The 18,306-nt window shown below is 36.0% G+C and overlaps 1 protein-coding gene across 1 annotated transcript in view; it reads right to left on the bottom strand.

Annotated features, from left to right (window-relative positions):
• The window catches only part of Crb1 (crumbs cell polarity complex component 1), a 143,132-nt gene extending 125,083 nt beyond the window's left edge, over positions 1-18,049 (bottom strand). The window contains 6 exon segments of the mRNA XM_010635413.3: positions 1,862-2,025; positions 2,027-2,435; positions 6,608-6,705; positions 10,080-10,458; positions 16,072-16,278; positions 17,926-18,049. Of these exon segments, the coding sequence (XP_010633715.1) occupies positions 1,862-2,025; positions 2,027-2,435; positions 6,608-6,705; positions 10,080-10,458; positions 16,072-16,278; positions 17,926-18,049 (1,381 nt within the window).
• Positions 18,050-18,306: the final 257 nt, after the last annotated feature.

Here is an 18,306-nt window from a genome sequence, read left to right as displayed (position 1 = left end):
TTCCTGTCTGCCATGCTGCCTTGCCTTGGAACCAGCCAACTGTAGACTGAAACGTGTGCAAACTGTGAGCCAAAATACACCTCTCCTCCTTTAAATTGTGGGTGTCAGATATTGTGTCTCAGGAAGAAGAGAAGACACTAAGACAAAATCAAAGGCAAAGCAACAAGGCCAGGGATTTAGCTCAGTGGTTCTACCACCTCTACCACCTGCCTCGCAAGTGCAAGGACCCGAGTTCGATTCCTGGTACAAAAAAAAAGAAAAAGTGAAAGCTACTAAGCAATTGATGAGGAATTGACCTAAATTAGTAACTATGATTCAGGAAGACAGAGAGGATTGAGAGTCAGTGTACCTGCTAATGCCACAATATGTAATCTGGTAATGAATTGTCAATTTGTTATTATTCAGGTAAAATTATATCAATAGAACAATTTTAAGAAATAGATAAATATGATTTAGTATTTTTTTTCTTTTTGCAAGAAATGAAATAAGAACTGTCTTGCTGTCATTGACCTGTTCCTCACGTTTGAGTACTAGAAGTTCACCAACTTGTAGGAGGCCTTCCAAGCAGCCTGCGATGTCAGTTTCAAGCCTTAGAGGGCAAACCTGAGCTAGGATGAGAAAATAAGAACTGGTAAGGGAACCTGAACGGTCTGGACCTAGACAAGGAAGGCCACTAATTCTGTACTGAGTGCGGGTTGTAGATGTTGCTGTTTTCAGTTTTATTTTATCTTCAGTTAAAAAGAATTGTGTATATTTAAGAAGTACTATGGGATGATTTGAAATGTGTAGGCACTGCAGGATGACCACATTAAGCTGGTTAGCATATCCATCCACTCAAATATTTATCCCTTATTTCTGGCAAGAACACTTAAAATCTCCTCATACGTATTTTGGATCGTATGCTTTGGTTAGCTGTGGTCATCATGCAGCAGAACACTGAGACTTTTTCCTCCTGCCGACCGTGATTCATATCCACTAGGCAGCACCATCTCCCTTTCCCTGTGCAGTGCCCCCGCCACACCTCCCAGCCTCTGGTAACCATCATTCTGTGCTATTTCTACCCATTCAACTTTTTAGGTTCTACATCTCAGTGGGATATATGACGTTTGTCTCTCTGTGCCTGGCTTATTCCTCTTCACATCACGTTCTCCGGGTTCACCCATGTTGTGGCAAATGACAGATCACAAATGACCCACAGATACATGAAAAAAATTTCATCATTTCTAACCATCAGAGAAACACAAATTAAAGCCCCAGCAAAATATCGCTTTGCATGTGCATAGGCTCTTATCAGAAAGTTGACAGATAACAAGCAGTGGAGAGAATGTGAGAAGGCAACACTTGTACACTGTTGCTGATATTGTAGATGAGCATTTTGAAAAATAACATGGAGGTTTCTCAAAAATCTGAAAATTGAATTGTGCGATCCAGTGATCTCACCTATGAGTTCATATCTAAAAGAAAAAATATCAGCATGCATTTCTATGTTTTTTGCAGCACGATTCACGAGGGCCTAGACATGGAAACAACCTAAGTGTCCATCAGTTGATGAGTAGCTATTTTTAAATGCAGAAAATATACACAGAATACTATTTAGCCTTTAAACAGCTGAACCCAGGTTCCAAGTGCTGTAGAGCTCTGACTGAAACAGTAACAGTCACACTACACAACCACTTAAGAGTTCTGTGGATTTTTAATAGTTTAGCAAGCTTTATGTAGTGATTAATGCCTGATGAGAACTTGGCCATTTTTTATAAACCAGTGAACATATGAATAGGACATAAACTGTCACTGCTGCTTTTGCAATATTAAAGGAAGAGAAAGAGCATTCAGTCCTGCGGGGTTCAGAGGTAATACTCACCAGAATAACCTTGTGGGCAGATACAAGTGTATCTTCCTATCTCATTGAGGCACGTAGCCTCATTCTTGCAGGGACCTGAGACACATTCATTTACTTCCAAGTCACAGTGCCTCCCTTGATATCCTGGGACACAGAAGCAGAAATAGCCATCGATCCCGTCCTGCCCCGTTGTGGCAAGGACCGGAAGCGCACTCATTGCAATCCATCTCGCAGAATCCTCCGCCATATCCAGCAGGGCAGATGCAGACCAGGTGAACACGGTCGTGGTGGCAAACACCTCCGTGTTGGCACGAGTCCACACCACAGGAGCCAATGGCAGTTTCACACGTCAGCCCACCGTACCCGGGAGGACATTGGCACTGAAAACTTCTTCCTCCTGGGGTGTTCACACAAGTGGCGACTCCTTGACAAGGATTGGGGGAGCAAGGATCTTTAATATTTTCACAGTCTTTGTCGGCATTATTGGCTATGTCTGAGCAATGGCAATTGCTGTCTTGTGACAAACCTTTGCATGTAGAATTGTTTTGGCAAGAAGGTGGGAGGCACCTGGTATTATTTGTATTGCAAAAAGAATCTACAAAGAAAAAAAAATCAAAATTAAACTTGAAAATGTTTGAGAATAAAATTAAAGAACTTCCTTTTTGATCTGGTGTCACTTCAAACTCAGTGAAATACCTAATTTGCCTAAATATGATGAGTTTTAATTCTTCATTGTCAAAACTTTTTAGATAGTTGCTAATAAGCAACAAAGATGGCCAGTTTGACACTATCTTCTCCTTTGTACCTCATTTTTCAAGTATAAATGTAATCGAATAACTTGGAGGGAATCGAGACAGCTCATAATCCTTCCCATTTGCTCAGAATCTTAAAGTTCACATTCTTTCATGGGAGACTTTTATGGAATACTAAGCAGGGAATTACAAAATTGTCTGAATAACTTGCCTATTGGAAACTGCTATTTAAATGAATACTATGACTTTGTTAATCTTAATAGCTATTTTATGCTCTAAAAAGTATTGAAAAATAAAAATATAGTAGAATTTGATTATTTACTACAAACCTACTTTACCTACTAAACATTCTAGGTATTTCACATACAGTGATTTTTATCCTCACAGCAACACAAAATTATGTAATTTTACAGATTAAGTCCACTACAAAAATATTGATATAGTAAAGATTGTAAACTTTCATTTTCCTAAAATAATTTCTGTTCTAGAAGTATGGTTGAAATTCCGATTGAAATAATAATCTGTAGGAAAGCTTTATAAACATTTCTGCATCGGCTAATGAGCATAAGAAACGGTGGTATTTCCATCATACAGAAAGTGTGAGGTTATCAGGTATTTCAGGAAAACCTCTAAGATAAACATAGGCACTGAAACATCAAACTTTAAAAGAAATGTAACTTGAAAAAAATAAAAACAATTTAAGGAGTGGACAAAACTTATGAAAAAAATCTATTTTTTTTTTTCAAGGAGCAGCGAAACAAGTATTGGAGGCCACTAAAATAAACTTCTAGAAAACCAAAGAGGTCTTTGAAATTTAAAATGTAGTGGCAAAATGAAAGATGCAATTGAGCAATTGGAAGATAATGTTGAAAAGCCATCTCTAAAACACTAGGAAAAAAATACTATTATAGGACAGAAAATATAAGGAAGTAGAAAATTGATCAAGTAGGCATTCAAAACAAAGAACATTTAAAAGTGGAAATGGGAATTTAAAAAATGTCGAGAGGAGAAAGAAGGAATTGAAAATTATAATAGATGTATAAAAATAGTGAGAATTAAAAACAAGTAAGTTTTTAGATTTAAAAGTTTCACTGACTGCCGAAGAAAACTGAAGAAAAATAAATCCATACTGAAACAGAGCAGTGTAAAATTTCAGAACATCAGGGATAAAGTAAAAATCCTCAAAGATTCCATGAGGTAGAAACAGTATATTTAGAAAGCAACAAGACATTTATTATTATTACAAAGCAACAGGACTAATTTATCAACAGAAGAACTGGAAACTAGAAGATACTAGAAAAGTGCCTCCGAAATCCTGAGAGGAACTTATGAAAAATTCAAACTATATGCCTAGCTAAACTACTAATCACATTGGAAGAGAAAAAAATTATTTAAGGACCCACAAATTGAAAATTTTAGCTCTCATTCTCTGTTTTCTGGAGAATGAGATCTGCTGAAAATAAAAATTAACCCAAGAAAGAGGGAGACATGGAATCTCGAAGTCCAGAAATTAATAAAAGAAAGCAGATGGAACTGAAAAGAAATCCCAGGATCCCAGTTATACTACCAGCAAAGAGATGAACCAAATGCTGAGAGCAACAGGAAAAATTAGAGCTCTAGGAAGGATGTCTCCAAGGACATAAAAAGTGTACAGAGAGAGAGAGAGAGAGAGAGAGAGAGATCATTTAAAAAGCAAAAAACAATCTTGCTGGTATTCTTGTAAAGTTGTACAGGAAAAGAAATGAAATCAGTATAGTTAGAAATATGTAAAATGAAAAGAATCAATTTGTAATTGATTAGAATAGTATCTTAAAATAACAATAATAGTAATAATATATAACTTATATTGGGCACAATAGAGTTGTTTGCATGTGTCCGTGTGTGTTTTAGAACTGCTGAGTGTTACATGTATTTGAAGCACAGTGGCATTCTAATGCATCGTGCTGCAATCTAAAACTGGATGAAGAACGCACTCATTATTTGAAAATATAAATGAAAATGAGAAGAAAGAGCTAGTAGAGTTCTGTGTAGTCATTTGGGGGTAATGCACATTGGATTGACATTCAGGAAGGGAATGCTGGCTGGGACACGACTATTTCCTTCATACTCTTTAGAAACTTTTGTGTGTTACTGAATAAAGTCAACAAAATATTTTTAAAGCAAAGTAGGTAGGCTCATAAGCCAGTCACACACCTGCCACTCTGCATCACTTTGTTTCTGTGTGTGCTCTGAAGTGTGTTTGGCACTGGTTCTGGACAAGATGACCCATCAATGACATCTTCTTACTGTGCCTCCTCTGAGGTGACGGGTGCCACTGGGGACCCTTGCTGCAGGGCTCTATGGGTGTGTCCAGAGGGCCGAGGCTGAAGACTCTGGAAATGCAGCTCCACCAGGTGAGCTTCATTAACTGATGCTGCAGCTCATGCACTAGAGAAACAACCACTTTTCAAAGAGAAAATTCTATCTTTCAGACATATAAAAGAAATGGAATTTGCTGCATTATCACAACTAATTAGATAAGTAACAAGGCAATAAAAGCAGAGTGTGCACAGACCACCAATGGGAATATCACCAAGTAAGGATTATAATTACTTCAATATTTGCACCTGAAAAAGCCTATGGTGTATGTTATCATGCTTAGTACATATGTGTACTCTCAGTGAACAATAAAATGATTTCAATAGTAGATAACAGTTTTAAAATAAGACAAATGAGCATGTAATAAACTTATAGGATTATTTAAAACTAATGAGAATTTGGTTTCCAGAGAAATAGCCAGAGAGAATTTTGTTTATCTTTGATATAAGACCTATATTCAGAGGAATGAATTTTTCTGGGTGGGAGGTGTAGTTTGTATTTGCAGATCCATTTATACAGGCTGTAAATTTATTTCCTTGCAGTAAAGTTTGCCATCTACTGGCTGTTGTACATTCTACACTAGTGAGTTTTAAACTTTATCTTTTCGCTTTCTTTTTTCTTCTTTTTTGATTCTTTTCTAGGATTTGCTCACTTAATTCTTCTCATGTAAGTCTCTAATGAACTTTATCTCTGGGTCTAAATGTTATTGACAATAACTTTAAGAGGCAAATTCTCCTCTAGCTGAGGGTAGGAAAAAAGAGTGTATGGAACTACTATTATTGCTCACATCTGGGTTAAAATAATAATTTTTAATGTGTCCCACATTTAGCTAGATTGTGCACTCCCAATATAATTTTCATAGCATATACAAGATTATTTGGGCTTATTGCTGAAGAGCATGTATTACTTTTCTTTTTGTTTGTTTGTTTATTTTCCTGAAATTACAGGGAGATCAACAGGGTCCTGGAGAATTTTCTACTAAGCAATATGCCAAGCATGGTAGGGAGTAATTTTTTTTTTTTTATACTGGGGATTGAACTCAGAACTTTGTGCTTGCGAGGCAGGCGGCAGAATCACTGAACTAAATCCCCAGCCCTGGGAATAATATTTTAAGCATGTAAAGGCACAAGTCTTTCTATTTTAAGTCTATCTTTTATGTACATTTACCAAATATTACTTAAATAAAAATGAGAGGAATATAGGGCTTGTGTCCATAAAATTTTATATTTGCAACAATTTTGAATGAATGGTTTTTGGCTTTCATATAAAACATTTTTGTATAAAGATGTGGCAAATAATTGCTAGTAAAATGCAGTTTGCATAAAATAGAGGGTAAAAACAACGCAAGTGGAGCTGAGTCAAAATTTCCAGTTCTAAGAATTTCAATTTATGAAGATAAAGTCTTTTCTTGCACTGTTTTTAATAGTTTGCCTTTGTGCCAAAAATGGCTGGAGGAGGAGACAGGAGTAGAGCAAGACAGACACATCTTCATTCAGGACATGGGCAAAATAGTTCGCACATGGCAGAGAGTCAATAGAAATTTGAGTAATGGATGGGTGAAGAAGAATACTTTCATTCCCATTTAAGCCTTGCTGTAAAGTTCTTACTTTGGCCTCTTTTGATAAATTCAAGTAGGAAAAATCATCAGTTGAACCACTTACTTTGATGCACAGTACGATGGAATCCACATGAACTAGCTCAAGTAAGTATCTGGGGTCCTTAGAACCCTTCCTCTCCTTTGCATTTCTGCTGCATCTGAAGAAGTAGGCACTCACTATCTTACGCCTGGCTTATTTCTGTCCATGTGGCCTCACATATTAAATTGAGGCTGATGAATACAATGGGAAGAGTATAGTTTTATGGTCAGAGATTCAGAGATGTAAATATTGGCTCTGATACTTATCATCCCTGTGACTTTAGGAAAGTCACCAGCGCTGTGCTTTAGTCACCTTATTTTTAAAAGAGAGGATATATTGTCATATGTATAGCATCTAAGAGCGTGGACTTCAGTGCCTGGCTTTAAATCCTGGCTCTGCCCCTTGCTAATCTTCACTTTTATTATGACAGCATCTGTTTGCTTCAGCTTCCACTTTTGTCAAAAGGATACACCTGTCTTACAGAATTGTTATGATGGTTAAATTAATATGCACAAAGCGTCTAATGGTACGTGGTGCATAGTGAACAAATGTAAGTTATTACTTTTGTTTTTGTTGTTGTTTCCATTAGCAGTAAAAGAGATAATGTGCATAAAGTTTCTTAGGAAAGCAGGCATCGAGTAGCTTTAATCAATATTGTTTGGCTTTCCTTTCAATGCAGAGTCCAAAGCACATACACCTTGATACCCTCCTATTAATGTAGCAGTTAGGGCGGAGTTTCAACTGATGGGATCCGCCCCAGGGGTTGGGGGAGCACAATGCTAGGTGGGTTTGGGTATCATGGACGCATGGCCTTGGAATATATATATATATATCCCCTGCCTTGCTTCCCACCGTGACTTGGACTGAAACTGACCCCATTGAACTTTTCCTTCTTTAAATTGTGCGTGTTGGATATTGCATTTCAGCAATGAGAAAGCTAACACAACTGATTATCAAGGTACCATGGACATAGTCTATACTTGGCTAGTACCTATTTAATGAATGAAATAATTCAAGAAAAATGAGCCAAATTATTATTGGAAAGAGAGTTTCGAGAGTTCTATGAAATATGTTTGCCATCAGCACTGATTGCATGAGAGCTGTATCTCATAATATCTAGTAGAGGACCTTCATACTTACCACAGTTAACTCACGTGAAAACTCTTTATGAAACATGATTTTCTTACTCCATTTGAGAAGATTATGGCCAGAGTTCATCAGTGTTATCTGAACCTCAATGTCCCTATTCTGTTATGTCTTTGGAGGGTCCATGGCCTGACTGAGAAATTTTTCTATGAGCATATTTAAAAATCCTTGTATATGATAAACATTTTTTTAGGTCTTTTATTTGTGATTTCTAATTCTCAGTATTATCACTGATAAAATCAAGGGTCCTCAAATTCCAAGACTTCTTTTTCTCTGAAAGTTTCCCCATAAGAGGAAGAGTCCCTGAGTTCTTTTACAAAGCATGCACACCGAAGAATGGGTCTGGCTCAGATCAGGACTTGAATGTTAGGGTGAAGGTGATGGAGTGAGCTCTTCCTGCCTTTGACTGTGATCATGCATCCCTCACAGAAGATGCCTTACCCTTTATCATCCTAAGATGATAATGACTAAATAATGTAAATTGTAAAGGTCATGTTGTTTTAAATGTCAACCCTTGAAATTTTTAATAGACTCTAATTATGTTCTTCTGACACAATTGATTTAAAGCTAATCAGTGGATTCTCTGACCTTATTATAACTCATGCATATTTTAATAATCAAAGGCTTTTTCATTATAATCCCTTTCACTTATGGCATAGACTTCCATTTTACTAGCTCCTTTGTCTCCAGTAAACAGAAATTTAAATTCTCGTAGCACAAACATTCTGAGCAAAAAATAAAGTTTTTTCTCAGTTCACAAAGCCAGTTTTAAAAATTAATCAATAACCAACAATTACAAATTCAACTTCAGTTATAAAACAGTGATGCAGAAAAATTTAGCCAGATGAGACTTCTGTTCTGAAAAAGATTCTGGAAGTTCTAATACTTTCCATAAGTTTTCTATCAGTGAGAATACTACACACAATTAAGGTTAAATAAAAAAATAGGAAAAATTGGTAAAATAAAGGAAAACAATCCTCAAAATTCTAGTCCATTTCCCTATATACTGAAATAGTAAGGCAATCAATATAAGAATGAAATAATAGAAGTCTTTATATTTTATTGTTGATAGTGCAAAATGTTCTCCAATTTATTATTTCCCTAGAATAAGTGTATAACCTTATTGTTCCAATTAATTCCTATAAAATTAATGGGGCTGGAGGTACTATATCTATTTTCTAAATAAGGAAAAGTTTCAGGAATGTCAAATAATTTCACCAAATTAGCATGTTTATTATGTAATAGATCCACATATAAAAAGACTTCAAAGACGTGGAAGATTTCGCCGATGGGATGAAACTCGGGTTTGGCATTTTTAGCAAGTTGCCAAATGCTGCTTTGGATGTTGGTCCACAGACTACACTTAGCAGCACTTACCAGTGCTGGCTAATAGCAAATCTTCCAGTAATCACATTCAAAAGGAAAAAAATAAACAAGTGGAATTTTTTTTTATATATTTAACCGAATATATCAAAACTATTATTATTTTAATATGCAATCCTTGTAAAACTATTAATGACATATTTACTTTACTACACAACCTTTGAAACCCTCCTCTGTATATCTTACACTCACAACACACTCAATTCTGTGTGGCCACGTTCAAGTGCTTTAAAGCAAAATGAGATATCATAGCTATTTTATTGAACAATGCAGCTCATGATAGTTTTCTCATATTTTTTTATACAGGTAATGAGGGCCTAGAAAAAATAGTCTGTGGTTATGACTAGAACTTAAATTACATTATTTTATGACATTCTTATAGTAGTATAAAGGCATTTCAAGGTATTTTAAGAGAGTTTCTTTAGGATATCCCTCAAATAGTACTCATCCTCCGAAGCCTGATACAAGGCATACTTTTCCCACATTTTCTGTATTTTGGGTTCCTTCTCAATCACTTGGTTTAGGCCACCACAGAACTCGTTAACGTTTAATTTTAACACTGATCCATTTATTTCCTAAATTTTCATCATTTCATATGCCTTTATAATTAGCAATTTATTTCTGTACGTTTGAGAGCTGTGCTTCACCAGCGAGTCTGTACATAGGATTATATATAAGATTTTGGCTATACTTTTTGAAAACTACATGATCTCCTCAATACCGCAATAAACACATGATGATTGTCTGCTTTGCTGATTAATTGGTTTTACCCCAGGGAAATTTATTTTGCTCGCTTTATGTCTCACTACACTTCAACACAGAGAATGATTTGTTTCTGCCAGGTCACTCTAAGGTTTGGGCTAAATTTAAGGGAAACCCAGGTTACTCTGGTTACTAGCTAACTTGGAAGCCACCGTGAATACATTTAATTTTCTTTCTATTCAGCTAAAAGCCCCACGGTACTGAGAACAAGTGTGATGCCACTGAGCCTGGATAAGTCTTTGAAGGGTTTCTAAATGGCTCCCTGCCCGGTGTGTCCTGGCACCTGCTGCTCTGAGCAGGGCCCTGGTGCACACAGATCTGCCTAAGCTCCTCTGCACAGCCTCCTGACACACACGGCGAAGGGGTCTTGATGTCTCAGGGACCCACTCGGCGAACTCTGCCCCAGAAGGATATGAAAAGTACTTGTGCAATGACTTCCAAGGCTTCGCTGCTGAGCATGAAGCACTAGGGAAACGGAAATTCCACAGCACTGTTTCAAGACTCAGAGGGAGATGCGTGATCGCTGACACCCTTCCAAGAGTTGAAAGGGAATATTTCGTCTTTGAAATTGGCAGCTTAACTGCATAGAAAGGCACAAAAGTGTAGAAAGAGCTTTGTTGTAAAAAGGCATAAGATACAGCCTTAGATGAAATCACCCTTTTCTAAATAGGGCCATAATCATCTCATTTGGGAGGGTATGGCTATGTCTTACTACTTAAAATATTTTGCAGGTTAGCTAAAAAAGGAAAGGTTTGAATTTAAATCATTCATTCATTCCAAACCATATATATTATATATATTAATATTTTAAGAACTTTTTACTTGGTGCAGTAATTTATTTTTAAAATTAAGCACATATTCACCTCTCTGTCTAGATCTACGCATAGATATAAATCCGGTATGCAACATAATGTTGTTTATCATAACTCGTTATTGAGCTGAACGCTTAATCCCTATCTCCCTAAATGTAGCAGTCTATGACTAAATTTAGACTTCCATCTTTCTTCCTCTGGAAAAACTATACCAGTACTAGTATGCAACATGTGCCTACGCTCCCCTGATCTCTTTGTGTGTGTGTGTGTGTGTGTGTTTTGGTACCGGTGATCAAATTCGGGTCCTTGCACTTGCAAAGCAAGCGCCAGAACCACTGAGCTAAATAGGCGGCCCTCCCCTGATCTTTCTTACAGAACTTCTTGCATAATGCTTATGAATGAAATGAAATGGGAGCCTTTGTTTTATTGTATGTTATATTTTTACTATAATAAAACTTTTAAAATGTAGAAAAATATTACTAAGCTTCCTTTTTAATATTTAGTGAAATATAAATCAAGTCGGATTATCCTTAAATTAGGGCAAGGTGAATAGCATAGCAAAGGTTTAATATTCAGGCTCCATTAGTTAGAGTAGAAAGGTTCCCACTGAGCAGAGCACTCAAGAGCTGTGTGCATGGTTTCACTAAAGCAAGAGGCTTTGGGTGATCTGTGAGAGCATTAATCAACTTCCTAATCAGAACTGTTTATGGTTTTCCACATTTTTTTTTTTGGTGAATACTGAAATAGACATGGCTTTAACACTATCTCAATTTCATTTGCAGAAAGAAAGGATGTGTCATTTATTACCAGAATGAAGGAGCCTAGGGTCCTATGCAGTCTAACCAGATCTTCATAATGAATTATTTAATCTTCACAAAAATAAAAGCAATATTAAAGGCTTCCGTCAAATTAGCCAGCTAATATTTATCCTCCAAGTGGGTACTAACCCTGTGGTATCAAAGGAGTTAAAAGACCCATAAAGCATCTATTTACCTCAGGTCTATTTCTAAAGCACCGCATCATGTTGTTATAGAAACCACTTGGGGCAGAAAAATCTCCTGTCATAATTATTGCTATAGTAACCACCAAAAGACAAGAAATTGGGTTTTCATCCATTTGCCACCATTCTCCCCACCCCCAAGATAGGTTTGCTTCTAAATTCTCCAGTGTTACTGGAAACATAGAAGGAAAAAAGAATAAACTTACTGGAGAAGAGGAAAAGAGAAATGAGGACACAATGGGCAATGAATAAATCCAAGGTGTTTTATCTACACATTTATATAGAGATAAAAATTGTAATTAGATAGCTAAACCCACCTCTATCCGGTCAGTCGGGCCTCTTTATTTCCATCTGTTCAAACTAAAACTGTGAGAAAATTAAATGTGAAAATATTGTCATATTCTTAAAGCCATCATGAGACATACAGGAAAAGGGCCCAAGAATATACCTTTGTCTAACATTGTCTTTCCTGTTGTGAATCAAATGAAATATATAAAGCATTTTTCTTATAATAGTTTATGATAAAAATTTCAGGGAGTTGAGGGTGTAGCTCAGCAGTGCAGTGCTTGCTTAGCATGCACAACACCTGGGTTGGATCCCCAGCAACAAACACACACAAACACACACACATACAGGGGCGGGGAAGATTATTACCTTCTAATACAGTATCACGCTTAAAAGTCAACCTTTGATAACACGTTTATTTAATATTTTCCACAAAGCACAAAATCTTCAAACTGTAATACGATACTAAGTTTGGGCACACTTTTATATAGAAATGCATTACATTAATTAAGCTAAACATAATGATTTTTAAAAAATTTTTTACCTTAGACTTTATCTCTTTATATAACTTACCTGTATGTTACTACCTAGAAAATATGTTAATTGTGTTTCTTTTAGTTCTTATATACTATTGGGCATATATAGAAATTTGATTTTTAAAAATTAATTTTATTGGTACAATTGAAATATACATAACGATCACATTCATCAAAGGGAATTCGTACTTGTACATGGGATACATTGATTCCTCTTTTGCTCCCAATTTTCTCCCCCGCTTTCAATCCTCCCTCCCTATTACAGAAGCTTTGTTTCCATTTTCTTCCTTCTTTTCTCATTTTTTTGTTTCCCTTCCTTTTCCCCCCCTCGCCCCTTCACAGTTTCCATTCCCTTTTGCACAGTTTCATCCTGTTTCACACTATCTAGTATACATTTTGGTCCTTATTTACCCTGTCAGTTTCTCACACCAGAGGGATAATGCAATATTTACACATATTTGTCTGATTTACTTCACTTTAGAGTCTAGGCTCAAGTAGCACTCATTTAGCTATGTCTCGTTTATCTTTTTTTACGGATCCATTGCATTAAAAACATATTTTTATCCATTCATCAATTGATGGGTATTGGGTTGTTTCCAAGATTTATCCATTACAAACTCTGTCACTATAAACATGGGTAGACATGTGTCATCGTGGTACGATGCTTTGAATTCTTTCAGGAGGATACCCAGTGGAGGAATAGCTGGGTCAAATGCGACCTCTAATCTTAATTTTGTGAGGAATCTCACAACTGATTTCCACAATGGTTACATCAGTCTGCACTCCCACCAACAGTGGAGAAGGGTTCCTTTTTCCCCAAATCCCTGTTAGCATCTGTTGTTGGTGGATTTCTTCAAAACAGCCATTCTTTCTGGAGTGTGATGAAATCCCAGCATTGTTTTCATTTGCATCTCTCAGATGATCAGTGATGTTGAACAGTTTTTCATATATTTTTTTGCTGTTTCTACTTCTTCATCTGAGAAGTGTCCGTTAATTTCACACTCCCATTTTTGGATTGGGTCTTTAAATTTTGGAGGTCTGATTTTTTTTTCAATTTTTGGTATGTTCTAGATATTAGTCCTTTATCTGAGAGACTACTGGCTAAATGTTTTCCCACCCTACCGAGTATCTCTTCACTCTGCTTGCGATTTCTTTTGTGGTGCAAAAAGTGTTTAATAGAATGAGATCCCAGTTGTTGATTCATTATACTATTTCCTGTGCAGTCTGGGTTTTGTTCACAGCCATCGAGGATACCTATGTGCTCAAGAATTCTACCTATTCTCTCTTCCAGCAGATTTAATGTCTCTGTTTTAATATTCAGATGTTGATCCATTTTTATTTTAGTTTAGTGCACGGTGAGAATCATGGAACTAGTTTTAATCTTTGGCATATAGAAAGCCAGTTTTTCCAGCAACAACATATTAAAGAGACTGTCTTTCCTCTGGTGAATGTGCTTGGCCCTTTTGTTAAAGAGAAAGTGGCTGACTTTTTTTGGTGTTATTTCTGTCTCTTCTAGTCTATTCCATTGAATGTCAGGTCTGTTTGTTGTTGTTGTTGTTGTTGTTGTTGGTTGTTTGTTTGTTTTTGCCAGTACAATGCTATTTTTATTAAAGTAATTATATAGTATAATTTCAAGCCAGAAATTATAATGCTCCCTGCCTTTTTTTGTTGCCCAGAATTGTTTTTGTTATTCTAGACCTCTTCTGGTTTAAAACGAATTTAGGAGTGTTTTTTCTACTTCTGTGAGGTAGGCAAATGTTATTTTGATTAGGATTACATTAAATCTGTATAGTAATTTGGGGAGTATGGCCATTTTCTACTTCAAGAGAAGGGGATTTTTTTTTTATCTCTGACATCCTCTTTCAAAGTAATGTAATTTTCAATGTACAGGTATGTTACTTCTTTTGTTAGACTGATTTCTAAGTATTTCATTTTTTCAGTGCTATTGGGAAAGGTGTGATTTCTGTAATTTCTTTCTCAGTGAGTCTAATATTTGTGTACAGGAGTGCTATTGATTTTTGAGTGTTAAATTTGTATCTAGCTATGCTACTGAATTTACCTACTATGCCTAGAATTTTTTTCAGCTTTGAGTTTATTGGTACATTTTAGGGATACAGTACAGTTACATTCATTGTTGGGATGGTGTACCTCTACATGACAGGTCTTGGTTCTCATTTTTTCCCCTTGTCCCTGCCTTCCCTTCACCTCCTCCTCCCCTCCCCATTTACAAACATTTTATTTCCATCTTTTCATTATCTCACATTTTTTTCTTTTCCCTTATTACCCTTCCCCTTCCCATCCCACCTTCCCTACACATTTAGCCCCTTTCTTCCCATTTCACAATGTCAGTAATCTTATTAGGATCTTATATATTATTGCAGTTTATTCCACCAGAGAAGCTAGAATTTTTTTAGGAGTTTATGGGGTCTTTGATATAAAGAATCAAGTCATTTGCAAATAATAATAATTTAACTTCTTCCTTTCCTCTCTCTCTCTCTCTCTCTCTCTCTCTCTCTCTCTCTGTCTCCCTCCACCTCTCCTAAATTTTCTGAGCACATAGCACACAGGCCATATCTGATTCATTGATTTCTTCCATCACTAGGATGTAGTTAGTGGTACTGTGTTTGCCTAGCATCCATGAGGCCAGATCTCCAGCACTTAAAAAAATCTTTCTGGCAGGTTTTGTGTTCATCATTCCACCTACTATAGAAAATATGAATTAATTGGCACATATTTTAACCCAAAAATAATGTAAAAATATTTACATTCGGTTAGTACTTATTATTAAAGAAATTAAGGAGGTGATTGCAAAATAGAGTAGTTCTTCTGGTACAGCAACAGTTAATCTGAAACAAAAGCTGTAAAAGGACCCCAGCCAAAACTTGTAGATTGTTATCAGCCATATCATTGCTATCCCTTCTCTCTCTCCCTCTTTCTTCTCTCTACATATATTGGCGTGTGTGTGTGTGTGTGTGTGTACAGAATATATAGTCCATATAGTCCTAACCCTAAAAAATCTTTAGAAAATACAGCTAACCACATATTCTTATATGTTCTTAAAATTACGTCAGAAATTCTACATTCATTGCATTAGTGCACAAAATGTTTTTCAAGCATGGATGAATACTTTTTATTTTAATACCACCCAATAGGTATCTTCACTTCTTAAAGTATTGGCTGTTGATTCATTTACAAACATGTTTGTACTCTTGACTTCCATATACTCAAAATCAACAAGGGTAATTATTAGATAATATTAGAATTACACTACAAATAGGGGCCATACTGAAATTAGTTAAGGGATTACCGTAAATTAGACACTCGGTGTTAGCAACCACACTAGGAAAGCACCTCTGTGATTTAAAATACATTAGCTAGCATACAAAGCAAAGTTAAATATTGTATCAGCTTCATTCAGTGCAGGACAAAAAAATGCACTATAAATATATTTCATTGAAGTGGATTTAATATAGAGAATTAAAATCAAACATCACTGGAAATGCCGGCAGAGTGAGCTCCAGATGGACTTCTGGCCATGACTGCAGAACCCTAAAACTGACTCTGAAGCTTCTGCTGCTGCTGCTGCTGCTGCTGCTGAAATTGTGGGGTAAAAAACTTGACTCCATTGCTATAACCCAGGGACTGGCACTGCCAGTCTATAATGCCTCCTCTGTCAGGGCTCTTGGGCCTTTGAAATCGACTCCATGAACACTCGGATGTGGAAGGCCACATTGCCTTCACTGTGGCTGTCTTTGGATAGCCAACAGCTGGAAAGTGGCCCAAGGAACATCGTGGCTTACACTCTTGGGCCCGTGACCATGCAAGCTTGTGGACACAGCCAAAGGAAGCAAAAGGGTCTCCATTCCACTTCTCATATGCAAATATTTTCAATGGTTAGAGCCTAAGTTATTTGTAGCTCTATCTGTAACAAAACTCAGAAATGTACATTTTACCTTTCTAGTTTCTGCCATAAAGAAAAGCACAGAGGAGAGTGGGGTGAAGGCTAAAGTACATTTGAAGTATCTGACACAGAGGTATCTTAGATAAACTCATTTGTAGGCTATTAATGAGAAAGGCATACAGTTTAAGTAAAAATATGGTAAAACAAGGACAATTTGTCTTTACTGACTGAAACTGGTGTTAATTTGTTATATCCTAGGGCCACTTACAGATTAATCCCTTTCAAATGTAAGAAAAAACTTTATGTTACTCAGAATCAAAACCAATGTATTCCATAATGCGGCCATGAGAAGAGCAAATATCAAGTTGCACTTAACTTATGTTTTCAGGTAATATAATAAACTCACTAGTGAGTGCGTAGTATTCAATTTGTGAGAGATTCTTTGAAGAGTTTATGAAAGGATTATTTCAGGTAGTATCTACAATGACCTGGATTTACTTTACACCCTCTGATCCACCAACAGAGCTATCATAGGTCAATATATAGCTTCTTACGTTTAGTAAAGGAATGCTGAAGATTTGTTGCATTGTTTTTGGAATCCTGCTTTTTTATTTTTCCAAAACACTATTTATTTTATATGCTATTTTGAATGGCATTTCTCTAAGTACATAATAATCTCTTTCACTGTCACTAAAAGTAAATCTAAGAATTAGAGAAAGGTAAAATAAAAATATAAAGTCCAAAGTGACTTGCTTAGATTTCATGTACAGATAACATGAACCAAAATATCTGAATTTTAGTTCTTATTCTATCACGAACCAGGTTAGGACAAGACATTTATTTTCTGAATCTGAATTTCATCATGTTTAACCTCAGAATGATAAAGCCTGTCCACTTTGCCACTTAATAGAAGTATTGAAGAAAATAAAGCTAGATTATGGTAGAACGTTTTAAGCAATATTGAAAGCTGTGTATAGACATAAGATGGCACTATTATAGTGTTTGTTACTTTACATTCCACTGCTATTACCAATAAATCTTCTACTCGGGTAAAAATAACCACCCCCAAAAAAATGCACAAGGTCTTCTTTCATTAGGAATAATTGGCCTAGTTATTTTAGATCTGGAACTAATTTTAGCAAATAACTGATTATGGAAAAGTAACATGGAGGAAGCCAAATGAATAACACACAAAATGCTTTTACTGAATGCAACATCACTAAAGAAGAGAAATTAAGTAATATGTGTGATTTACAGATTTGAGATGGTATAAACTAATAAGCAGATATTGCCATGCCTTCCTACTTCTGTTGCCTAAAAGGTATTTAATTTCACTGACATGTTCTGTTCTGATTTTAAAGTGATTTTTGATACTGGCAGATCTTGGTTCAAGCCATCCTAAAGAAGCTCTTGTGCCCCAAGTTAATATTATTCCATGTTCTGTTAAGAAATCTTGCCTTGTATTTATTGGTCCTGGCCTATGACAAGACCACACTTCTATGACTGAACTCACCTTGAATTCTGGATTTTCTCCATTTCCTTCTGCCAATTAGGCATTCTGAGAAAGACTGGCAGATCCAAACTTCACCGCTGACATTTACACCATAACAATCCTTATCTTCCACTTTGGCCTTCATCTTGTGTGTTTTTGTCCCTTTGTAATCTTAATACTGCTGATTTTTTGCTTATTTTGTAGTTTAAAAATATTGCTTCTCAACCTTTTCGCTAAAATCAAGTGCAATTTAAAAATATATCGCACCATAGAATCCTGCTTTTGTTGATTCAACACAGTATTTAGTTTAAGATTCATGTATATAGTTGCCTGTAATAGCAGTTCACTCACTTGCTATATTCTGTGATAGTCTATTCTATATGTATATATTACTTTGTTCAT

Source organism: Fukomys damarensis, unplaced genomic scaffold (genome assembly GCF_012274545.1).
Source record: "Fukomys damarensis isolate Sample0158 unplaced genomic scaffold, DMR_v1.0_HiC HiC_scaffold_11, whole genome shotgun sequence".
Classification (NCBI taxonomy): Eukaryota; Metazoa; Chordata; class Mammalia; order Rodentia; family Bathyergidae; genus Fukomys; species Fukomys damarensis.
Note: the sequence above shows the minus strand (reverse complement) of the source record. Positions and strands in the feature narration are given on the sequence as shown.